The 26,128-nt window shown below is 35.4% G+C and overlaps 1 protein-coding gene across 5 annotated transcripts in view; it reads right to left on the bottom strand.

The window, feature by feature from the left end:
- Nucleotides 1-26,128, bottom strand: part of STK31 (serine/threonine kinase 31) — a 91,398-nt gene that overhangs the window by 24,024 nt on the left and 41,246 nt on the right. For 4 of the 5 annotated variants that reach the window (XM_047695936.1, XM_047695935.1, XM_047695937.1 and 1 more), the window contains exons 12-22: nucleotides 20,643-20,822; nucleotides 18,918-19,034; nucleotides 16,782-16,901; nucleotides 15,169-15,300; nucleotides 13,839-13,940; nucleotides 11,527-11,607; nucleotides 9,561-9,686; nucleotides 8,646-8,771; nucleotides 8,376-8,462; nucleotides 7,528-7,677; nucleotides 3,469-3,591 (exon numbers count right to left, since the gene is read on the bottom strand). In XM_047695936.1, the coding sequence (XP_047551892.1) occupies nucleotides 3,469-3,591; nucleotides 7,528-7,677; nucleotides 8,376-8,462; nucleotides 8,646-8,771; nucleotides 9,561-9,686; nucleotides 11,527-11,607; nucleotides 13,839-13,940; nucleotides 15,169-15,300; nucleotides 16,782-16,901; nucleotides 18,918-19,034; nucleotides 20,643-20,822 (1,344 nt within the window). The remainder of the gene's footprint in view (nucleotides 1-3,468; nucleotides 3,592-7,527; nucleotides 7,678-8,375; nucleotides 8,463-8,645; nucleotides 8,772-9,560; nucleotides 9,687-11,526; nucleotides 11,608-13,838; nucleotides 13,941-15,168; nucleotides 15,301-16,781; nucleotides 16,902-18,917; nucleotides 19,035-20,642; nucleotides 20,823-26,128) is intronic. The other variant, XM_047695938.1, reaches the window with a different exon arrangement.

Raw genomic sequence — 26,128 nt, 5'->3', positions numbered from 1 at the left:
CTGATAAGTATTTCAGTTCTTCCCAGTTTGGGGCTATTACAAATAAAATGTCTTTGGAATATTTGCATACAACTCTGTGTGGACATATGCTTTCATGTCTCTTGGCTAACTATGTAGGAGTAAAAATGGCTGGGTCACATGGTAGGTGTTATGTTTAACCTTTTAACAAACTGCCAAATCTCATTTTCCAGAGTGGTTGCTCCACTTACATTACTCTCAGCAATATATGAGAGCTGCAGCTGTTACACATCTTAGTCAACACTTGGTATGGTCACTCTTTTTGATTTTAGGCATCCTAGTAGAAGTACAGTAATATATCATTTGGGGTGGGGTTTTTTTTTCAGATTTTATTTATTTATTTGACAGAGAGAGACACAACAAGAGAGGGAACACAAGCAGAGGGAGTGGGAGAGGGAGATGAGGGGCTTGATCCCAAGACACTGGGATCATAACCTGAGCCGAAGGCAGACGCCTGTCTGAGCCATTCAGGTGCCCCTCGTTTTGGTTTTTATTTGCTTTTGCCTAATAACTAAAGATACTGAGAGCATCTGTTCCCATGTTTATTTACCATCTAGGCATCCTATTTTGTAAAATGTCTATTTAAACAAATTTGTCCATTTTTAAACTTAAGAGCTCTTTGTAAACTAGATACATGCTTTTTGCAAATACTTTCTCCCAGTCTGTGTATGTCTTGCCTTTCATTTTTGTAGAAGTGTCTGCTTAAAAGCAAAGTTTTGAATTTTGATCAAATATGAATTACTGATTTTTTTTAAGATTTTTATTTATTTGACAGAGAGAGATCACAAGTAGGCAGAGAGGCAGGCAGAGAGAGAGGGGGAAGTAGGCTCCCCACTGAGCAGAGAGCATGATGCAGGGCTCGGATCCCAGGACCCTGGGACCATGACCTAAGCCGAAGGCAGAGGCTCTAACCCACTGAGCCACCCAGGTGCCCCTGATTTTTTTTCTTTTATAATTGATGTTTTTTAATATTCTATTACAAGAAATCTTTGCCAAACTCAAAGTTAATAAAACTATCTCCTATGTTTTATACCACGTTTAAAGACTTAGGTTTTAATGGTAATTTTAAGAAGCACATGCCACCACAATGTTTATAGCAGCAATGTCCACAATCCAAAATATGGAAAGAGCCCAGATGTCCATCCACTGATCAATAAAGAAGATGTGGTATATATATACAATGGAATATTACTCAGTTATCAAAAAAATGAAATCCTACCATTTGCAGTGATGTGGATAGAACTAAGGGGTATTATGCTTAACAAAGTCAATCAGAGAAAGACAAATATATGACTTCACGCATATGTGGAATTGAAGAAACAAAACAGACGAACACAGGGGAAGGGAAGGAAAAATAAAATAAGAAGTAATCAGAAAGGTAGACAAATCCTAAGAGACTCTTAACTATAGAAAACAAACTGAGGGTTGCTGGAGGGGAGGCGGGTAGGGAGAGATGGGGTAAGTGGGTGATGGGCATTAAGGAGAACACTTGAAGAAATGAGCACTGAGTATTATATGTAACCAATGGATCACTGAACTCTACCTCTGAAACTAACAATACAATATATGTTAATTAATTTATTAAAAAAATAAAGACTTCAGTTTTACATTTAAATCTAATATACATTTAGAGTTAATTTTTATAAATTGTGCAATGATTAAGTCAGTTTATTTTTTATATATAGATACCCAGTTGTTACAGCACCATTTATTGAAGATGATCATTTTCCTCACAGAATTCCCTTGAAATCTTGGTCAAAAATCAACTGATCATATATTTCTACTATTTCTTCTATTTCTACTGTCTTTATGCTGTTCCATCATTCTCTATGTCCAACTTTACACCAACATCACAATGTTTGATTCATTATTATAATTTTATTAAGTCTTAAAATCAGGTAGTTTAAATTTTCAAAACTATTATAGCTACCCCAATTTCTATATATTTTGATACAAAGTACACCTGATTGTCAATTACTATTTAAAAAAAAAAAAAAAAAGGCCTAGAAGCATTTTTGTTGAAATTGTATTGAATCCATAGACCCATTTATCCATAGACCCATTTACCCATAGAGCCCCATGTCAGTCAGACCTGCTCAGTGGTCTCTCTTGTTCCCTCTGCCCCTCCCCCAGCTCATGCTCTGCCCTTCCCCCTGCTTATGCTTTCTCTCAAAAAAATAAAATCTTAAAAAAAGAAAAAGAATTCACATCCATACAACATTCAATCTTATAGTCCATGACCATGATGCAGCTCTCCATTTAATTATGACTCCTTTAATCTCTCTCAACAATACATCATAGTTTTCAGGGTACAGGTCTTGGAACATTTTTTGTCATATTTATCCCTAAAAATTCCATATTTTTAATACTCAAGTAAATGACTTTTTAATTTCAATTTCCTATTGTTTGTTGCTAGTATATAGAAACCCAGTTAATTATACTGATTTTGCATCCTGCAACCTGGCTAAATTTGTTAATTCCAGTAGCTCTTAAGTACAGTTGTAAAAACTGCACATAATTAATTTCATCTTTCAATAAAAACAGCTTTACTTCTTCATTTTTAAACTGTATGCATTTTATTTCTTTTTGTTGCCTTATCATACTGGCTAAAACCAGGATCAGCAAACTAGGGCCCGCGTGCCAAATCTATGCCACTGCTTATCTGTGTACAGCCTATAATCCAAGAAGAGTTTCACATGTTTAAAAGAAAATTAAAGAATACTATTTCATGGCACATGAAAATTATATGAAATACAAATTTCAATGTCCATAAATAAAGCTTTATTGGAATACAGCCATTCATTCATTTAAATGTATTTATGGCTACTTTCCACAGTAGCAGAGACCACATGGCTCCCAAAACCTAAAATATTTACCATCTGGCCTTTTATAAAAAACTCTGCTGACCCCTGGGCTAGAATCTCCAGTACAATGCTATGCAAAAGAAGTAAAAACAGACATTCTTCCTTGTTAATACTTAATCCCTCATAACCTGTAGGAAGAGTAAATTTAAGCCATGGATAAAAAAGCAGCTACTAGGTTTACAGTGTAAGCAGGAACACTTACTCAAGGCTCATTTGACATTTATTTTCCACATATGCATGAGCTGTTTATAGATTAATACAGGACAAAATCATCTTTATTGTTAATCTTGACTTTAATAAAACTAACACGATAGCATGATATGTAAAACATATATCAAGCCAATTGGTAGTAAATATACAATAGGTGATAGAAAGTATACAGTTTATGATAATACTTTTTTAAAAAAGAGGAAAAAAGTAATTTTCTACTAAATCTTTTTACTAAAAAGCTACCACTGCTTTTTATCCAAAGCAGTATGTTGAGGAAAACCACTCACGTTATATACTTAAGTATATGTAAATATATTTGCACACACTTATATATTTTTACATATGGCTAATCTATTTCAATAAAAAAATAACATACCCATAATAAAAGGCAGCCATAAGCATATAAGTCAGAACTTGGAGAAGCTGGCTTTCCCATTTTCAGTTCAGGTGATATCAAACTCAAGTCACCAACCACCATGTTCACGGAGGCTCGCTGATTCTACAAAAACAGTCAGTTAAATATTTTTTTTAAGATTTTTTATTTATTTATTTGACAGAGAGAGAGAAAGCATAAGTAGGGAGCAAAAGTAGGGGGAGCAGCAAACAAAGGGAAAGGGAGAAGCAGGCTCCCCACCAAGCAGGAAGCCCAATGCAGGGCTAGATCCTAGGACCCTGGGATCATGACCTGAGCCAAAGTCAGACACTTAACTGAGCCACCCAGGTACCCCACAGAGTTTAGAGGCAATACGGATGAGGTAAACTTCTGTGAAGTCCTCTGCATTTCATCAACACAAAAACAAATTCTTTTGAAATATTTCATTCTCTCTTGCTTTCAAATATTTTTACCCAATTTCTGCTATTATAAATTGCTCTTAAAATCAGGCTCATAAAATTAACAGTGACACTTTGGTTACATTTCACATTACAGACTCAAGTAGATTCAAAATGAAGAAATACCGATTATTTAAACATTTGGAACCTCTTTCATTTAAAGATTTTATTTATCTGACAGAGAGAGATACAGGGGGATAGAGAACACAAGCAGAGGGAGTGGGAGAGGGAGAAGCAGGCTCCCCATGGAGCAGGGAACCCACTATGGGGCTCGGCCCCAGGACCCTGGATCATGACCTGAGTGGAAGGCAGACACTTATAGACTTACCCACCAGGTGCCTGGCACCTCTTTTAAAAATAAAGTTCAGAGGGGGCAGAAGAAGTGCTATTTTCTAATTTTGAAAATTCTAAATAGCTTTATATATATATATATATATATATATATATTTTTTTTTTTTTTTTTTTTTTTTTTTTTGACAGAGAGAGAGATCACAAGTAGGCAGAGAGGCAAGCAGAGAGAGAGGAGCAAGCAGGCTCCCTGCGGGGCTTGATCCCAGGACCCTGAGATCATGACCTAAACCGAAGGCAGAGGCTTTAACCCAATGAGCCACCCAGGCGCCCCTCTAAATAGCTTTTTTAAAAACTGGAAGTCTACAATGTACTTTCCTTCCTTAATAATTATTTTCTAAGTATACCATTTCTTATGTGTCAAAAGATCAGTGTTAAGAACATGAAACCTGTGTATTCAGAGACACCTTAGCTGCAATTCCCACTCTCCCATTTTTCTTCCTGTGTGACCTTGGGTTTTAACCTCTTTGAGCCTAAATTAACTGTAAAATGGAAATAATACCTATCTTACAGAGTTACTCTAAAGATAAAGGTAATTAGCACAATAATCACCTAGTACATATCACTAAGAGTTAATTATCTCTTCTCCCACTACCTTTATCCTTGATTCCCACAGTGCTGTCAAGAGTCCTGTGGCTAAAGCATCACCTGAGACCTTGTTAGAAATGCAAAATCTCCCCCAGAAATGCTAAATAAAAATTTGCATATTAACAAGATCCTAGGTGATTCATATGCATTGTAAAGTAAGAAAAGCAATGATCTTGATAACAGACTATCTTTCAAATTTTTCTTCTACATTAATACTTCAGTCTCAAAGCAGTATGAAAAGAGTGGAGCAAAGATGAGTTTAATCAATATTTCAGGGTAAGTAATTTTAAATGAAGATTAAAACAATATTTTGGGAGATAATAACAGTTGACAAGTAAGTATAAAAGAGGAAAAATAATTCTTGGAGTAGTCATGATATGCATAGTTGTGCAAATGGAATGCTCAAAAAGTAAACTAACCAGGATACCTAAGAGTTGAGAACTTTTTAAACTCCTAATTCAGTCATTTTTCTTAGGACATTACCCTAATTTTCAGATAAATTAATACGATAAAAAATATTTCAATAAGTCTACTTTGTATAAATCTTTCTTAATCCAGCATTTCATTATAGTTTTACATTTTAATTTTCTCATCTTTTTGAGCTACCATATAAAAACCATTAAGACTACATATTTATACATAGGTGGCATTACCCTATGACTTGCAAATTACCAAGGTATAAAGCAGTAAATACTAGTCAAAAGGGAACTGCTCAAGTAAAATGTTAGTAAGAATGTAGGAAACTGAAATCCTTACACATTGCCGGTGAAAATGTAAAAAATGGAGCCACTTTGGAAAATAGTTTGGTTCCTCAAAAAGTGAAACACAGAGTTACCATATAATAGCAAACCAATTCCACTCCCAAGAGAAATGAAAACATATGTCCACAGAAAAACTTGTATTCTAGGGGCGCCTGGGTGGCTCAGTGGGTTAAGCCGCTGCCTTCGGCTCAGGTCATGATCTCAGGGTCCTGGGATCGAGCCCCCGCATCGGGCTCTCTGCTCAGCAGGGAGCCTGCTTCCTCCTCTCTCTCTGCCTGCCTCTCTGCCTGCTTGTGATCTCTGTCAAATAAATGAATAAAAAAAATCTTTAAAAAAAAAAAAAAAAACTTGCATTCTAGGGGTGCCTGGGTGGCTCAGTGGGTTAAAGCCTCTGCCTTCGGCTCAGGTCATGATCCTGGGGTCCTGGGATCGAGCCTCACATCGGGCTCTCTGCTCAGTGGGGAGCCTGCTTCCCTTCCTCTCTCTCTGCCTGCCTCTCTGCCTACTTGTGATCTCTGTCTGTCAAATTAATAAATAAAATCTTAAAAAAAAAACCTTGTATTCTAATGATCACAGCAGCATTATTCATAATAATCAAAAAGTAGAAACAACCCAGATGTGTAACAACTGATGAATGTAAAAACAAAATATGGTATACCCATGCAAAAAAAATATTATTTGGGCATTTTTTAAAAAGAATGAAGTTCAGATACATGCTACAAGACACATGAACCTTGAAAATGTAATGCTAAATGAAATAAGCCAATCACAGAAGGCCACTTATTATAAGATTCCATTTATAGGAAAGGTCCAGAATAGTAAAGCACAGAGACAGAAAGTGTAGTTACCAAGGGACTGAGTAAAGAAGAAAATGGGGAATAACTGCAAATTTGTATTGGGTTTCTTTTTTGGGGTGTTAAAAATGTTCTGGAATTAGGTAGTGGTGATCAATACACAACTTTGTGAATATACTCAAAACTAGTACTGAATTGTACACATTATGTGAATTATACCTCAATAAAGCTGTTATTTTAAAAATGAAAACTGCTCCCATGTGATCATGTGTATTTTTAGCCTGCCCATTCCAACAACAACAACAAAAAATCACAGTATGCACTCCCATTGTCTAAAATCTCCTATCTTTAGGGGTACGTAGGTGGCTCTGTCAGTTAAGCATCAGGTCAGGTCATAATCCCAGGGTCTTGGGATCAAGGCCCAGGTCAGGCTCCTTCCTCAGCAGGGAAGCCTGCTTCCTTCCCCACTTGCTATCTCTGTATCTCTCTCAAATAAATAATAAAAATACATTTAAAAAAAAAAAAACCAACTCTCTCTTTTTTAATTGCCTCTTCTGAGGCACTAAAATTATGACACCAAGTTAGCAGGTAACATAGTTGAACCATCATTTACACTAAATGGAAAAGTCCAAGGTTCCCAAGTTTCTAAAAATACCCCATTAATCAAAAATTAGCAGAGTATGTATATCTATATTTAATCTACTGGTAGGAGAGGGCACCAGCAGAAGGGGAGACTGGAGATGGCCACCTAGTTTTCCTTGCATATTTACAAGCAATTAAGTATTTCTTGATGATGATAAAATTATTAATCATTAGTATTGTCAGTATCATTGACTGTGATGTTAGGTTGCTCCTAATACTTAGAGTTAAAATATATACTGCACACACACACACACACACACACACACACACAAAATATATATATAATGCACAAATTTAGAAACTCTTGTTCTATCACCTAGGTGGTAATACTTGCTTACACTACATGACATTACATGCCTTAATGAAGACAAAGATCTTATAATAAATTACCATATCATGTAAAAGGCTGAACTAATGTCTAATAATATTAAATGAGGTCCAGAACCTATTTGTAAAACCACAATACTTTACCACAGATTTGCTGAAGTCAAAATCTCCAACAATTCCTTGTTCACGATTCAAAGCAAATACATTGTTCTGATGAAGTGATCCATGAACTATGGCAGCCTTGTGCAATGTATGCAGGCCCTGGGCAACACCTTTCATGACCTTTAAAGCTTCCTACAGATAAGTACCCACAAAAGATGTCAGGAAGTTGTCAAATCATTTTAATACCTGAACCTTTTCTTTAATTAAAAGACTTTTCCAGAAGTGAATGAAGCTTTTTCCAAATGAAACTTTAATGTAAGAATACAGCATAGAGAAAAAACAGACCAGAAGCCCTCATCATGTAACATCACACATATAACTTAAAACACTGCCATCTCTAAGAAGACTTAGATTATAAATAATGTGCATATAAAGCATGTAGAAAAGAGACACTAAATAGTAATACCAGGTAAAAAGAATCAGGACATCCTCTATTTTTATTACTAATTCAAACTTACAATGCAAATTAAAGCTATCACTTAAGCAATTATAATATCAAGCACTATACTACACAATTTACATACAACACAGCTTAATGGTTATAAGCATGGGCTTTGGCACCAAAAGACCTAATTTCAATTCCTATTTCTACCTCTTGTTGAAGACCCTGTGCAAGTCACTTAATCTCTATAAGCCTCATTTTTCTCATCTGTATATAACAGGATAACTTATACCACAGGATTGATGTGATAATTATATAGCACATATATATATATAGCATAATACCAGTCAAAATTTTACATAGTGTATAAAACATGTAGTACTGCCCTCTAACAATAGGGGTTATTTTCTCATTTAATATATCCACAGAAATAGCGTTTTTTACTTACTTCTGAAGTTAAAGGCACACTGGCTTGAACAGCACTCAGGTTTGCCCTAGGATAGTATGGGACCATCAGATAAGCCATAGGATCAGACTAAAAGCAAAACAGAATGAAACTTAAAGTGAAAAATTCTTCAATGTATTTTTAATATACATCAATTATACAAGACAACTTTTTCTTTATGTTATAAAGAATGAACTAACTCTCTAAAGCTCAGAGCTAAAACTTATTGCAAATAAAATGTTTTCTGCCAAGAGATTAACATAAGAACTTTACCTTACACAAAAATAGGAAAATCAATGGTAGTAACCCAGAGTCTTCTCTAGCGTCTCTCCATGCTCTGTGATAGGCAGCTGCTCTCTGAATCACCCTAGCTTCTGTGTCCACATCTACAGAATAGCCCTGGTACCAAAAAGAGAGGTAACGGGAATTCCAACATTAAAAATCTTAATACAATTATATATCATTTCAATTTAAACATAGTGATTTTTATATAAGTTAAATCATATCTAATTTTATTTTTTAATTGTATACATAAGTACCTTTTCTATCTGCCTTGAATGCTATAATTTAGAAAAGAAAGAACAATTCTACCTGTACCTTAATGTACATTCTATTATACATTGTCACTAGGGCCAAATTAATTATCCTGTTATGATTAACAGTTTTCCAGCTCAATAAAGCAATCAAAGAATAGAAAACTGTATTGGCAAAACAGCTGAAATTTCAAAGACAATTTTAAGTAAAGCAAGAATTTTAAAAGGCTATTGGACAGAATGTAGTAAGCTTACCCAAAAAAGAAAAGCCCAAGTATATTCTATTAAAGATACATATTTTATTAGGGAAATGAGGGAAACTCTGAATTCAAAATTAGTTCTGGCAGCCAAGCAGAAAATATAAGCATTGTGCCAGTCAACTCATATAATTTTTTATGCGGGAGGGAGAGATGGGAGGGAAGAGCAGAGGGAGAGGGGGAGAGAGAGTCTCACCCAATGTGGGGCTCAATCTCATGACCCTGAGATCATGACCTGAGCCGAAATCAAGAATCAGATGCTTAACTGACTAAGCCATCAAGGCACAGCTCAACTCATATAATTTAAAAAACAAGCATGGATTTTCAATTTCCTGAAAAATAATACCACCACTCCCCTTATACTTCTGAATCTTCCAAAGGTCAAAACTTAATCTTACCTTTAAAAGAATTATCTGCCCATTAACCTCAGAACAAACCAAAGGGCGCTTGCTGCTAAGTTCCTTCATGGGTTCAGCATCAAGAAGATCCCGTTCCAAACTCATAGTAAGAAGACCACCAGAGTTCTAGACAAAAATTTTTGTTACAATTAAAGAAACCAAACCATCCCACTACTTTTAAATCATTAACATAATTAGTTACATGCTATGAAATGATATGGATATCATCAACCCTACTGGAGAAACCAGTAAAATAAAAATACTGAAATCTTCCTAGTTTTTCAAGTTCCTGGCTCTTGAAGTCCTCTCACCCAAAGTGTAATCAACATACATTTAATGGCTACTACAGTTCTAGAACAAATTCTGAATATGACTGGGATTAACCAGATATATATACCAAAAAACCCTGATGCTTAGTTGGAAGACTTTATGTGTTTCCTAAAAATATTAAAATGGAGACAGACACAAAGAAGGTTGTAGAATGGGGATGAGAAGTATAAAAATTATGACTACTATGAAGTAATTCTAACACCTCTGCCTCTGTTTGAAGTGGAATCCTTGGAAGTGAAAATGGTTTTCAAGTATTTTAATTCTATTAGATATTTCTGCCACTTTTTAAAAGGAATAAATTTTTTTGGATAAAACCTATCAATATTTTAGATCAAGGTAAATTTTATTGTGGTGTAATTTTAGCAAGAGGGGTTCTGAAATTGTTTTCTGGTTTTTATTTATATGTATTGTCAATATTATTTAAGTAAACCACAAAATACAATCAACCTACAAAGGTTTCCTGGGCATACATCACAGTCACACATCTTAAAATCATTAAAGGAGTCCATTAGCTATGATTAAAACATTTTATAATCTTCCATAATAAAGAGATCAGCACACTTCTAAAAACTAATTTTCAAGTCTTACACAGCACCACATACTTACTCATCCATCCTACATGAGTGTCTAAGCTAAAGTTAAATAACTGTGAAGAAAATCCCCCATTCTTTTGAAGTCTAGTCTGGAAAAATTTTACAGTAATTGCTTTACTATTTAAGGGGACTTTTAATCTTACATATTCATGAGTTCATAACTCTATGTATACAACCATTTCTGTACTATATTTAAGGTATTATCATGAACTTAATGACAATCTTAAGAAATAGATCTTTCCCTTATCCTTAGCAGGCAATATAAAACAAAAGAGCTAACAGATTCTGCCCTGAGAGCCAGAGCTTACCATCCTGCTCTATAAAGGTCTTTTGCCCAAAACATTGATCTCCCAGGCTTTGAATCCTGCCTGCCTAGAAAACTATGCCCATGTCGACATCTCTACTTAACCAATTTTCTAGAATTCTTTCCCAGCCTGCTTTAACTTAGAAGATATATTCTGCTTTAATTCTTCATGACTGGCAGTGTCCTGCTTTTATTCTAACTCTTGAAATAACAGCTAGACTTGCTTTATCATTTCAAAAAATAAATACCTCTAATTCAAATAAGTGTCATGCAATGTACTGAATAGCTATGAGGAAAAGAGAAAAGAGAGAAAAAGATGCCAATTTTTTTTTAAAGATTTTATTTACTTATTTGTCAGAGAGAGAGAGGGAAAGAGAGCAAGCACAGGGAGACAGAATGGCAGGCAGAGGCAGAGGGAGAAGCAGGCTCCCTGATGAGCAAGGAGCCCGATGTGGGACTCGATCCCAGGACGCTGGGATCATGACCTGAGCCGAAGGCAGCTGCTTAACCAACTGAGCCACCCAGGCGTCCCAAAGATGCCAATTAATATAGACGTTAGAATACAATACACTAATACTAAAGATAGTCTTGAGGAAAAGTTATTAACAATACCCAGAAACTATTCATCAGAAACATCTTCATAGTAAGGATAGCACAAATTTAACACTGACACACAACTTAATATCTTTGCTTTTCAACTCTCTACAGAGTAATAATTCTCAGGGGCAACAAAGCTTACCATGTACTTAAGTAACCCTATTTCAGGATAAAGCAGAGGCAGCTCAGGGAACCATGTCTGTACCAAGCTATTCAGCTTCTCCTAAATTTAAAGAATATTTTTATTACAAATCAATATATATTCAATTATGACATGTTGCCCTTCAAGAAAAAATAAGATACCAGTATCTCTCTTATTATAAATCTAACAAAATACATAAGCTAATAAGATATAAAACCTATTAAGATATATAATCACTGATTTTCCCTTCTACTTCAAGAAATATCAAATGAAAACCAAGAGTCATCTTGGGTCAAAGTTACCATCTCACTAACAGAAGAAAAAGAAAATTTTTTTTAAAGATTTTATTTACTGGGGCGCCTGGGTGGCTCAGTAGGTTAAGCCTCTGCCTTCGGCTCAGGTCATGATCCCAGGGTCCTGGGATCGAGTCCCTCATCGGGCTCTCTGCTCAGCAGGGAGTCTGCTTCCCCCTCTCTCTCTGCCTGCCTCTCTGCCTACTTGTGATCTCTGTCTGTCAAATAAATAAATAAAATCTTTAAAAAAAATAAAAATAAAGATTTTATTGATTTATGACAGAGAGACAGCAAGAGAGGGAACACAAGCACAGGGGAGCTGGAGAGTGAGAAACAGGCTCCCTGCTGAGCAGGGAGCCCATATGGGGCCCAATCCCAGGACCCTGGGATCATGACCTGAGCCGAAGGCAGATGTTTAGTTGACTGAGCTACCCAGGCCCAGGCACCCCCAGAAGAAAAATTTAATTATCAATTTTATCTTGGTATACATATGTAGGCACAGTACCTTGCCTAAGATCAAAGTATACACTCACTTCCAAGCTAAAATGAAAATGTGTGTTGATAACATCAATCTGCATCATAAAATTGTCATTTCTCAAAATATTAAAAACACACTGACATTTTAAAAATAGTAACTATTTCATTTAGGAGGGAAAGAAATCATAAAAGCCTTGAAAGCAAAAACAAATATGCAGCTCTACAAAAGCCACTTTGAAGTAAATGTGAAAACAGAGGATCCTTAGGAAAGTCATTTGTCACACTTATTAAGTAAAACTTCTAGATACTTGTCAACTCACTGGAACACTGGAAGATAACTATTTATCCAAGGTGCAAAAGGTGAATAACTAAGCACACACAGATGAATTTGCTAAATAAAACATAACACTTAGAATGTCTATTATTTTATTTAAATTCAATTAATTAACATATAGCATATTACTAGTTTCAGAGGAAGAATTCAGTGATTCATCAGTTGCATATAACACCCAGCGCTCATTACATCAAGTGCGCTCCTTAATGCCCATCACTCACTTCAACCCCTGAGGCACCCTACCTCCAACAACCCTGTTTGTTTCCTATAGTTAAGAGTCTCCTATGGTTTGTCTCCCTCTCAGATTGCCTATTATTTTCACTGTATTTTTATTGTTCAAAGCAGTGTCTACCTTACTTGTTCCCCCATAACATTCCTGAAACAAAAAATATTATATTATTTCCATTTTATTTATTTGTTTGTTTGTTTGATAAAGACAGGTTGCACATACAAGCAAGAGGGGAAGGACTGGGAGAGAAAGAATCCCAAGCAGCCTCCACACCCAGTGCAGAGCCTGATGAAGAGCTTGATCTCACAACCCTGAGATCATGACCTGAGCTGAAATCGTTAAGTCTAATGTTCAACAGACTGAGCAACCCAGGTGCCTCATATTCTTTCCCTTTTAAAGAGAAAATACACTGACAAACTCTCCCAAGGTCACAAGACATTAGCATAAAAGTGGAGACTTAAAGATGTAACTTCCCCCCAAAATTCAGGTGGCTGCACTTTGTTATATTCTTCAACTAAATTATGTCGCCCCATTAATGTTTTCATTGCAGCATTAGGTTAAAACAGTGCTGATTTAGATTTTATTAAAGGAAAAAATCTTTAGCTCTGTGTGAAAGAGAAATCAAGCAGTATGTAAAAGTATGTTTGTGCTATAATCTCCTCTTGTGAAAACAGGCAGAAAAAAGACTAAAAGAAGTTAAGTGAAAAGTTCATGGCAACTACTACTATTATAAAGGAATGGAAAAGTTATGGATGTTATTTTTTTATTCTTTATAATTTTCTATAATTTCCACATTTGGTACAATGGTTATAAATTATCATCAGAAATTAATTTCTAAATTCACATAAACATTACTACGCAAACATAACTATGCTAGTATAATCTCCAGCCTTATTAGAGTCCACTTCATAAAATGGATACATGAATTGAATTTCTACAGTAAAAACTAATTCAAAACTTCAAAGAATTAAATACTTACATATTCCTCCTGCTCACGATAAATTTCCTGAAAGACGCTATTGCGCAACTGAGTTATTTCTTGTTTTATTTTCTCAATTTCAGATCCATCATGGTCATCCGACTTAAATCAGACAGGAAAAAGTGACCTTATAAGCTTATTAAAGTGGACCAAAAACAAGTCTTCCTAGTAAGAATGCAACTTCTATAGCAAATCACTCTGATTTCTATGTATCCTTCTGTATCTAGCAGATAAGAGACCCTCATAACACTTAACTTTATTCTAACACTGACTTTCCCCAAACCTACAAAAAGGAATAAAAATTAAAGACATAAAATCAACACAGATATTTCTTGTCTCTTAATTTGCTGTAGATTTTCTCTAAGATGACCAACTGCCAACATAAAGTAAATGTCAAGAACACAAACCAGTAGGAATGAAGAAAATACAACTAAATTCCCTGGAATTCTCTTCTACAATAGATTTGGTTTAAAAAAAAAAAAAAAGAGTAAATGTATGGTGTGTTTATTAGAGGAAAAACAACGTAGACCTCAAAAAGACCCTTAAAACTCCAGCAGTAATTAATAAGCCACCTTAAAAAGTATATATGTTTTCTCTTTTATATATCTTCAAAAGTTAAAAAACTAAACTAAAAAAGACCCCATTCCCCACAGTCCAGAATAGGATAAAAAACTAGGAAAATATTAAGCCATTAAACTAGTTTCATTCCAAGTCCAATTAAGTACCGAAGAGTAAGAGTCAACTCAAGTTGGATTAAGACATAATGTAGATTTCTTTTGTTCATAAATCAGTCCTCAAGGGAACACAAAGAATTGCCAGTTTATTCAGTTTCAAACTGAAAGAAGGTGGTTAGTCCAGATTAGGGTGTCTGAATTTTTCCAGTTCTATTATCATAGGCAAACAACTTAGAATACTTAGGAGGAATAGTATGTCCAGCCATTAAAAAGAGAGCTAACAAAGAACATCATGATCTTGAAAATACTTTATGAAAAATTCTACCTTTAGGGGAATATCTTACATGTAATAGTTTGTATTGTATTAGGTATTATAACAGTTTAAACCAAAAGATTTTTAAACTGTTCTAAAATATTTGTTACTAAAAATAAAGGCAGCCATGTAAAACATTTTCAAAGAACATTTAATGACATGGTAAAATGTTTACACTATTAATTTAATAATCTTATTTATATACACAGAAAAAAGATAAATATATAAAACAAATTGTAAATAATAATTTCCTATTTTAAAGAATGTATTTATGCATTATTTTCAGGAAGCAGAGTAAAATCAGGTACACATGGAATTTCATAAGAACCAAGTGTTTCCTTACCTCTTCCAAATTATTCTTCTCAACTAGTTTCCATCTCAGTCGAGCTTTTAAGTTTTTCAATGTCTTTTTAATGGACAGCAAGTGATCCACATTGGGGCTCTTATTGAAACATTCGATAATCTGCTTCTTAAACTAAGTAAGAAAAAAAGTTATTGTATTTTCAAAACACAGAAAACAATATTTATTAAAATCACTTACTGACCATTTCTTATTTCTCTATTAAGATTCAACTACTATTTACTGAGTTCGGATTGAAATAAGAAATTCCACAATTCTCAAAAAGACAATCTACTAACTGATTTCTTAGTTATCCATATTTCTATTCAGGAGAATATAAGTCCCAGCAATCAGAGTAGCAAAGGTAAGGGAAATATTTCAAGCTGAGAGCTATAGTGAGACATCTTTGTTAGATATGATGCAAACTGAATTACTAGTGAGGATATAACCTAAAATTATCTTCCCCAAAGTAGTGTGACAATATGTATCAATTTTAACAACAATGAATCCTTTTGACTTAGTAACTAACAATTTTTAGGAATCTGAGAAACACAAAATTATGCATAAAGATTATGTACAGTCTTATTTATGGTTAAAAATAATTAAAAGTAACCTTAACATCTAACACGGATGAAGGTTAAATAATATTGTATATCTATGCAAGTGATGATGCATTAGTTGCTCAAAATGAAAGTATAGGGGCGCCTGGGTGGCTCAGTGGGTTAAGCCGCTGCCTTCGGCTCAGGTCATGATCCCAGGTCCTGGGTTCGAGCCCCGCATCGGGCTCTCTGCTCTCTTGGGGAGCCTGCTTCCTCCTCTCTCTCTGCCTGCCTCTCTGCCTACTTGTGATTTCTCTCTGTCAAATAAATAAATAAAATCTTTAAAAAAAAAAATGAAAGTATAGAAGAATCATTAATCACATGGGATAGTATTCATAATATACCACTAAATGAAGAAATATTTTCAAAACCGTTTACAAAACAATGCAATGCACATGATATTTGTACATATATATGTCACCATCCAAAAAGAAAATACTCTGAAACTAGCCCTGAGTATCTACTTCTTAGGGTAAGAGGATTATAATCAATGTTTTTATTTCTTCTTATTTTTCTGCATTTAGCAAATCTTCTACTGTAAACCTGTACAGGCATAAAGATAATGATAGTAGAGATGAAGCTTTATTTTTTTTTAAGATTTATTTATTTATTTTAGAGAAAGAGAAAGCAAGAGGAGCAGAGGAAGAGCAAGAGAGAATCCCAAGCAGACTCTGCTGAGAGTAGAGCCCAATGGGGGGGGCCTCCGTCCTAAGACCCCGAAATCATGACCCAAGTCGAAATCAAAAGCCAAACACTCAACTGACTGCGACACCCAGGTGTCCCAGTAAAGATTAGGTTTTGAAGAACACAATCCAAAAATGCAATATATTTTTATCAATTAAACCACTATTTTCACTGTGGGGTGAATTTAATTACACATCAGCTAACTATACTGTTCTTCTAGCAATAATAATTAGTTACATATACACTGGGTATTTAACTATTTGAGGAAAATTTAAGTATTAAAAAATCCAAAGCATCAATATAGAAGACCTGAAAAATAAAGCATAATCCAACCTCAATACTGTCCTTGTACTTGGATTGTACTGTAGCAATAAGCCTTTCCTCTGAACGGATCTTTTGTAGTACTTGACTATATGTATTTAAAATGACCTCCTTGTCCTCATCACCTTGCTCCTAAGTGAAATAAATCATACACATAGAATTATTCACAAAAGAGTATCCAAAATAATTTAAACCTCCAATAACAATGAACAAACTTTTTTAAAAAATGCCTTTTAAAAATTCTATTTTTTTCCAAAGTATCTTTTTTTAAGATTTTATTTATTTGACAGAAAGAGAGACAATGAGAGAAGGAACACAAGCAGGAAGAGTGGGAGAGGAGAAGCAGGCTTTACACAGAGCAAGGAGCCTGACACCTGGCTCCATCCCAGACCCTGGGATCATGACCTAAGCCAAAGGCAGAACTTAATGACTGAGCCACCTAGGTGACCCCAAAGTATTTCTTAAACACATCTTTTTCTAGATAGAAGAGACACTGATGTGAAAGATGTTCATATGGAAAATTTTGCTCCCATTACATCATTATTCCTATAGCTTTCTAGAGTAGTATTAAAGGAAATCACGAATACCACTACACTAAATTTAAGAACCAAACAATACAAAGAACTTCAACATTTTATTTTTAGAAATCATCTATTAACAACCATTTCTAAAATCAAGTCTGGGGGCATCTGGGTGGCTCAGTGGGTTAAAGCCTCTGCCTTCAGCTCAGGTCATGATCTCAGGGTCCTGGGATCGAGCCCCACATCAGGCTCTCTGCTCAGCAGAGAGCCTGCTTCCTCTCTCTCTGCCTGCCTCTCTGCCTCCCTGTGATCTCTCTCTGTCAAATAAATAAATAAAATCTTTTAAAATCAAGTCTGACAAAGAGATACAAACTTCCAGTTATAGAATAAATAAGTCATGGAGATGAAAAGTACAGCACAGAGAACATAGTCAATCATATTTTAACAGTCTTGCAAGGTGACTGACACTGACTAAGATTACCCTGGTGAGCACTGAATAATGTATAGAAATGTTAAATTACTATGTTGTACACCTAAAATTAATGCAACATTGTATGTTAATCATATTTCAGCAATAAAAAAATAAAGTCTGACTAAACCATCTAAATACTATTAAAAATAGACTATTTTAAAATAGGGAAATACAGAAACGTATATGTATTTTTCAATGCCAACCTGAATAAAACTGCAAAAGGTGAAAAGAAACAAGTAAAAGGAACAATATAACCAACGAGACTTCGGTAAACAGCCAGAAAAACTGGGAAAGAGTCTCAGTGAGCAATAATAACATTACAAAATGCTCTTTGGAAGAGCTACACTAATTTTTAACTTGGCATGACAATAGAGAACATACACAGAACAGAAAGGGAGCTACTAATCGGTCTTATATATGCACTTCCAAAGCTCTTTCAGATTTTATTTTAATTTTTCACAAATTCTGAAGTCTTTTTTTACAGTCATTGGGTATGATGGACTGAAGAATCAAATGACACAGAAAGCTAACACACTCGAATTAAGAAGAGTTTTCCTGGAATTAAATGTTAAGTTTAATTTTTTAATGTGAAATGTCCTATTAAAATGAAAATATCAGGAGATGGGTATTAAGGAGGGCACTTGTTATGATGAGCACTGGATGTTATATGTAAGTGATGAATCACTAAATTCTACTCCTATAAGCACTTATTACACTAATGTTATCTAATAAGAATTTGAATAAAAATATGGAAGAGAAAAAAAAAGAAAGTACACATCATTTAACAAAGTGATGGTTACCAGACGAAAAGGGGGTGTGGGAATGGATTAAATATGTGATGAAGATTAAGGAGTTCACCTGTCAAGAGGAGCACAGGATGATGTATGGAAGTGCTGAATTAACTGTACTGTACATCTGAAACTAATATAACACTGTATGTTAACTAACAGGCATTAAAATAAAAACCTTAAAAAATGAAATTATCACTCTGTGAAAGAATAAAAATTTGCATTGTGCTTAGATTAGAACTTGACAATGTTACTATTTCATATAGGTCTATAAGAGGAAACCTAAGATCAGTCTTCATACTTTCTAATTAGCAAGAAAAACCACCTTGCTTCAAAGGAAGCAGTAATGAAGAATATCAATACTCACAATCAGAGATATCTCCAGCTCTTTGCAGATACTTGACTCAGTCTTCTCTAGGATTTCATCAAGACTACTGATTGTGTCTTCAGAAGTTTGTGATTCTTCCACAGAGAGATCAAAAGCCTCATTTGCAAAAAATTAAAACATGAAAGTATATCATTTAATTATTTACTATTAGTGTTGTGTTGTTATACCTAGAGCAGAGCATTAGCCTATGCACTGGGCAATGTGGGGGGGAAGTAAGGACACACAAGAAAGATAAATTACTGCCCTCCCCAAACCTTCACATCAAAAAAGAAAAGGCATACACATATCACACACATAAAACACAGATTTTTTAACATAATCTGTGGCTTAGAGACATAAGAGGAAAAGTATGAAGGAAAAAAAAAACAGAAACAAGACCAAGACTTTGTGAGGACAGTAAAAGAAAACAGTCTGACTATAAGCTGGTAAGAAACTTAAATGTTCAGGTGAAAAGTTTAAATCTGATAGGTAGTAGGCAGACAATGTCAGCGCTCTTTAATAAAAAAGACATACGATTATACTTGGTATCTCATGATGAACTACTAAGTATTTAGGAATCTGGAGATAAAGATTAAACCCAGATGACCTCCATCTCATTAGGAAAACAAAGATATTTTCTATCAGGAAATAGACTTTATAATAAAGTGTTAAATAGAATAAAATCATGGGCCTAAATTATCATATAGAACATAAAAGTCCTAAACAGTCACTTTGATTTCAGAGATAAGATATGTGATTATGGAGATCTTGATTAGGGAAACAGCTACGGAAATGAAAGAAAAGGATACATGATAGTTAACCTAAGCAGAAAGGCATTCTAATCAACAACAAAAGACAAAAAAGAAATAATTAATGTTAATATGTCCATTAAAAAGTACCAAAATGAAGAGCTCTGGAAGTAGCTGAGAGATTAAAGACTTTTTTCCCCCAAAACAAAGCTAGAAATGCATATCTGTAAACCATTCACACAGATAAATGACACCTTGGGTGTCCTCGCCCTTGCTGAGAAGGTTGTAAAGCAGACAGAACAGAGAAAACAGAGAATCAGCAACAAAATGAGGCTGAAATTTAATTAGGATTCCAAGTATATTAATACAAAACTACATGCCCCCACAGCTTTTGGAAAATTACATGGTGTTTTTGTGATAATAAATAAGAACTAAGAATAATAATACACAAAACATCATTTCTAATGTTTAGTACCAACTGAGATTAGTATTCTCCATTTATGTTAGATATCTTTAAGATATTTAAGATATCTAAAACTTAAAAAACTTAAACACTGCCAATTAAAATACTTTCAGCATAAGGAGCTGGCCAACTAATGTTAAAACACACATCTTGCTAAAAAAGAAACTAAACAAAGAAGAAAGCTCTACTACCCTTTCAGCACATGTAAATACAGTAAGACCCTTATCTCTACACTATAGCTATAGAAAATACACCACACTTGTAATAAATGCCAGTGATACTTTCTTATACCTATAAAGGCTTATGAAGCTGTTTTCCATATATGTTCCTAGAGAATAAAAATATGTAAATCCCTCACTCCTCTATTCCAGTCAACTTCCCCTCAATCCCTCTCTTCCTCTTCATTTCTCCTCCTCAAAATAGAAGTAAATTACACTTGGAAAATTATTATAAAACCAATATTCCCTGCTTTACACTACAACATCAACACCAACACTGGGCAAGGGCTATTACCTTTACAGTGTTCTGGAACCATGCTACGAGACGTTGTAGAGAAACCTCTGTTTCACTTCTAACACTGGTGAACTCTTTTCTTTTATCACACTTCCAGTCATAAAATTTCTTAAGTATTTCTTCAGAGTTTGTCCCTTCTTTGGCCTGTCCATATACTGCCTCTAAAGAGGTTGACAGATCCTATAGAAATATATTTGTTTGTTAAAGTTTATTAACTTCATAATAGGATTCAAAAGCACCATATTAAAATCTGTGAGACAGAAAAGCAATATGTTGAATCCCAATCCTTAAGAATCTTATAAATAAAACTTAGAAACATTAGATATGAAAATATAAAGCTACTAGAAGGTGATTTATTTGGATTATAATAATAAAAGTTAGACAAATAATTCCAACTAAGGAAAACACTGAATATATATATGAACTTAAAAAGCATTTTAGAAAGGACTAGAAGAGACAAGATAGCCTAGTGGCACTCTCTAGGAACAAAACTCTAGAAATGTCACTGAGACAAGGGGAAAACTTTAAAAAAAATCCTAGAAATTTTTATCACAAAACTCTAAGAAACTCTTGGAAAGACAAGATAGCTGGTGCTTAGCAATGAGCAAGTCATTGCAAAGTAGAAGAAGGCTTGTACCACAGCAAAAATAGCATGTGGGAAAAGGGAACCTTCTTCATACACCCTTCCCTCTCACACTGTAAAGCAGAAGCACAAAGCAAGAGGCAATGGACTTAACACAAGTACAAGAACTAAACGAGGCAAAAATTGATAACCTGTACAGAAAAAAAGTCAGCCATCCCCTAAGCATTTTCTTTTCTTCCCTTTTCCCCTGAATACCTGGTGGCATTTACACCCAAGGGTAGTAACCCCTGAAAAAGAGTAGTGGCGGGCGCCTGGGTGGCTCAGTGGGTTAAGCTGCTGCCTTCGGCTCAGGTCATGATCTCAGAGTCCTGGGATCGAGTCCCTCATCGGGCTCTCTGCTCAGCGGGGAGCCTGCTTCCCTCTCTCTCTCTGCCTGCCTCTCTGTCTACTTGTGATCTCTCTCTGTCAAAAAAATAAATAAAATCTTTAAAAAAAAAAAAAAAGAGTAGTGGCTGAGGCAGAGGGACTGGGAGGTCCACTGAAGAGTAAGATCATCTAGAATAAAAGCCTACAGGTAGTAGCTGAGCCCAAACTTTAAGCCTAGAAGCTCTGAGAAACAACCCCATCCTATTCTCTAAACCCACCTGAAGTCTTTGAAGTTATATTCCAAGCTTTCACCCCTCCCTCGGAACCCTCTATCACCCTATCCCCTACCTACACAACAGCACAGAACCAAGATAGCTTATAGTTCTCCAAGTAAGTAAGAGACCTTTGAAGGGGGTACAGAGGAGGATAAAGTGTGTGACTAACAGAAGAACTTATAAACAATCTAAGCCACCTTATAAAAAGGAAGCAAAATCAAGAATTTGAAATAAGCATAACAAATACTCTCAACAAAAAGAAAGAATACTTTGCAAAGGCTTTTGATCTTGATGAAGTCCCAAAAGTTCATTTTCCCTTTTGTTTCCTTTGCCTTTCGGGACATATCTTGAAAGAAGTTGAACATTGTTAAAATGTCTATACTGCTATACTGCCTAGACCTATACTTTCAATGCCATCCCAATCAAAACTCCACTGGCATTTTTTGAAGAGCTGGAACAAACAATCCTAAAATTTGTATGGAACCAGAAGAGACCCCGAATTGCTAAGGAAATGTTGAAAAAGAAAAACAAAACTGGGGGCATCACGTTGCCTGATTTCAAGCTTTACTACAAAGCTGTGATCACCAAGACAGCACGGCACTGGCACAAAAACAGACACACAGACCAGTGGAACGGAGTAGAAAGGCCAGATATGGACCCTCAACTCTATGGTCAACTAATCTTTGACAAAGCAGGAAAAAATATACAGTGGAAAAAAGACAGTCTCTTCAATAAATGGTGCTGGGAAAATTCGACAGCTATGTATAGAAGAATGAAACTCAGCCATTCTTTTACACCATATGTTGGGAGAGGATGTGGAGAAAGGGGAACCCTCTTACACTCTTGGTAGCAACGCAAGTTGGTGCAGCCACTTTGGAAAACAGTGTGGAGATTCCTTAAGAAATTAAAAATAGAACTTCCCTATGATCCTGCAATCGCACTACTGGGTATTTACCCCAAAGATACTGATGTAGTGAAAAGAAGGGCCATCTGTACCCCAATGTTCATAGCAGCAATGGCCACAGTTGCCAAACTGTGGAAAGAACCAACATGTCCTTCAATGGACAAATGGATAAAGATATGGTCCATATATACAATGGAGTATTATGCCTCCATCAGAAACAATGAATACCCAAATTTTGTATCAACATGGACAGAACTAGAAGAGATTATGCTGAGTGAAATAAGTCAAGCAGAGAAAGTCAAGTATCATATGGTTTCACTTACTTGTGGAGCATAAGGAATAACACAGAGGACATTGGGAGATGGAGAGAAGTGAGTTGGGGGAAATTGGATGGGGAGACAAACCATGAGAGACTGGGGACTCTAAGAAACAAACTGAGGGTTTTGGAGGGGAGAAGGGTGAGGGGGTTGGGTGAGCCTGGTGGTGGGTATTATGGAGGGCATGTATTGCATGGCGCAATGGGTGTGGCGCATAAACAATGAATGCTGGAACACTGAAAAATATAAAATAAAATAAAATGGGAAAAAAAAGAAAGATAAAAAAAGAATACTGTAAACACAAGGCAAAATCAAGTACTTATAAACAATAACCAACTGAAATTATTAGGTATAAAAGAAATAGTCTTTGAAATAAAGAACACAATGCATTCACTAAATGGCAAAAAGGATACAGCTAGAGAACTAATTAGTGAGCTAGATGATTAAATCAAGGATTCCTCAGATCCCCCCAAAAAGACACAGAAAGGGATAAAAAAAATAGAAAAAATAGATGAACAATTAAAATATGTAGAGGATAGAAGAAATTTAAACGTACATCTAACAGAAGTCCCAGGATAAAAGACAAAGTAAATTGGGGAGAGAGGGGGTAGGAGAGAAGAAGGGATAATATCTTAAGAAATAATTATCAAATATTCCATAGAGTTAAAGAAAATAGAAAATCTCAGACTGAATTGACTCAGATTAAATAGAAACTTCAGTGCAGATTAGGAATAAAGTCAAGAGAAAACATTAAAGTTTTCAGTGGAGAAAAAACGTCACAGAAGAACAAAAATCAGACTGATAACAACTATGAGAAGAAGACAATGGATTATTATTGTCAAATTTTGAAAGAAAAATGGACTTTGAATCAAATATTTTATAGCCAATGAAACAACTGTTTAAAATGCTTAAATGCAATCAACTGTTTAAATGTTTAAATAAGATATACTAAGACAGGGGTGCCTGAGTGGTCAGTTACTTAAGCATCTACCTTCGGCTCACATCATGATCCCAGAGTCCTTGCTGAGCAGGAAGTCTGCTTCTCCTCCCTGCCCCCCCCACCCCCATGCTGGATCGCTCACACTCTCTCTCAAATAAATAAGTGATGTTAAAATTTTCTCAAACAAACAAACAAAAAAAGCTATACTGAAACACTTAATACTTTACAAAATCAACCACACAAAGACTTCTTTGAAAGTACTCTTAGAGGGGGCACCAGGGTGGCTCAGTCAAATAAGCATCCAACTCTTAGTTCCGTCTCAGGCCATAATCTCATGAGTCATGACACTGAGCCCCACATCAGGCTCCAAACTCAATGGGAGTCTGCTTGAAAACCTCTCCCTCTGCCCCTCCCTCCTCTATCTCTCTCTCTCTCTCTCTCTCTCAAATAAATAAATAAATAAATAAATAAATAAATAAATAAATATTTAAGGGAAAAGGGTACTTCGAGAAAATACTCCAATACACAGAGAAAACCAAAAGATATCCAACAATTTTTATGAAATAAGAATGAGGGAATAACTCTAAAGTTTGTTATTTGAATTATCATTTACAATACCTGTAACACTCTGTGACTAAAATCCTAAACAATTGGTTAGCTGATTTTTTGGGAGGGAAATACACAGAGAGAAGACACTCAAAGGCAAATGAGAATGTTCTAAGATATTAGTGGTATAAGGTAGGAAAGGGGGGAGGGCGGGAAGAAACCATGACAAACAGAAACACAAAATAATTACAGAAATAAGTTCTAATAAAACAGTAATTATAAACATATAAATCAAGTTACCCATCAACAGATAAATTTATACATTAGATTCTTTTAAAAAATGATCCATTAGTATGTTGTCTAAGAAAGACATTCAATTTAAAATAAAGGGAGGGAGGGGTGTCTGGTGGCTTAGTAGGTTAAGAATCTGCCTTTGGCTCAGGTCATGATCCCAGGGTCCTGGGATCAAACCCTGCATTGGGCTCCTTGTTCAGTGGGGAGCCTATTTCTTCCTCTCCTTCTGCTGCTCCCCCTAACCCCTGCTGTGCGCACGCTCTCTCTCTGTGTCAAATAAATAAATTAAAATCTTCTAAAATAAAAAATAAAAAATAAGATAAAGGGAGGGAAAGAAGATAAACAAAGCAAACAATAACCAAAAAACAGAGGCAGAAAAGGAATTTTTAAAGGAAACAATATTTTAACACAATAAAGGAAAAGTAAGGTCACGTAATAGTTGAAAAGAAAACAGTTTAAAATACATAACAGGGGTGGCTGGGTGGCTCAGTCATTAAGTGTCTGCCTTCAACTCAGGTCATGATCCCAGAGTCCTGGGATTGAGCCTCACATCAGGCGCCCTGCTCAGCAGGAAGCCTGCTTCTCCCACTCCCCGTGCTTCTGTTCCCTCTCTCACTGTGTCTCTCTCTGTCAAACAAATAAATAAAATCTTTAAAATAAATAAATAAAGTAAAATAAAATAAAATACATAACAATCATAAATACATTAACACCCATAAATACAACACTGACTTTTTTTTTTTTTAAAGATTTGATTTATTCATTTGACAGAGAAAGACACAGTGAGAGGGGGAATACAAGCAGGGGGAATGAGAGAGGAAGAAGCAGGCTTCCTGCTGAGCAGGGAGCCTGACACTGGGTTTGATCCCAGGACCCTGGGATCATGACCTCAACTGAAGGCAGAAGCTTAACAACTGAGCCACCCAGGTGCCCCAGCACTTTTTTTTTTTTTTAATATTTTATTTATTTATTTATTTGACAGAGAGAGAGAGAGCACAAGTAGGCAGAGAGGCAGGCAGAGAGAGAGGGGGAAGCAGGCTCCCCGCTGAGCAGAGAGCCTGATGTGGGGCTCGATCCCAGGACCCTGAGATCATGACCTGAGCCGAAGGCAGAGGCTTAACCCACTGAGCCACCCAGGCGCCCCAGCACTGACTTTTTTTTAACAATTAAAGAACTAGAATATATAACAAAAATATCTCAAAACTGATAAACTGATCAGATCAAAAACTAAGAAAAGATACAGAAGATTAAGGATTAAAAT

The sequence above is a fragment of the Lutra lutra genome, chromosome 11 (genome assembly GCF_902655055.1).
Source record: "Lutra lutra chromosome 11, mLutLut1.2, whole genome shotgun sequence".
NCBI lineage: Eukaryota > Metazoa > Chordata > Mammalia > Carnivora > Mustelidae > Lutra > Lutra lutra.
Note: the sequence above shows the minus strand (reverse complement) of the source record. Positions and strands in the feature narration are given on the sequence as shown.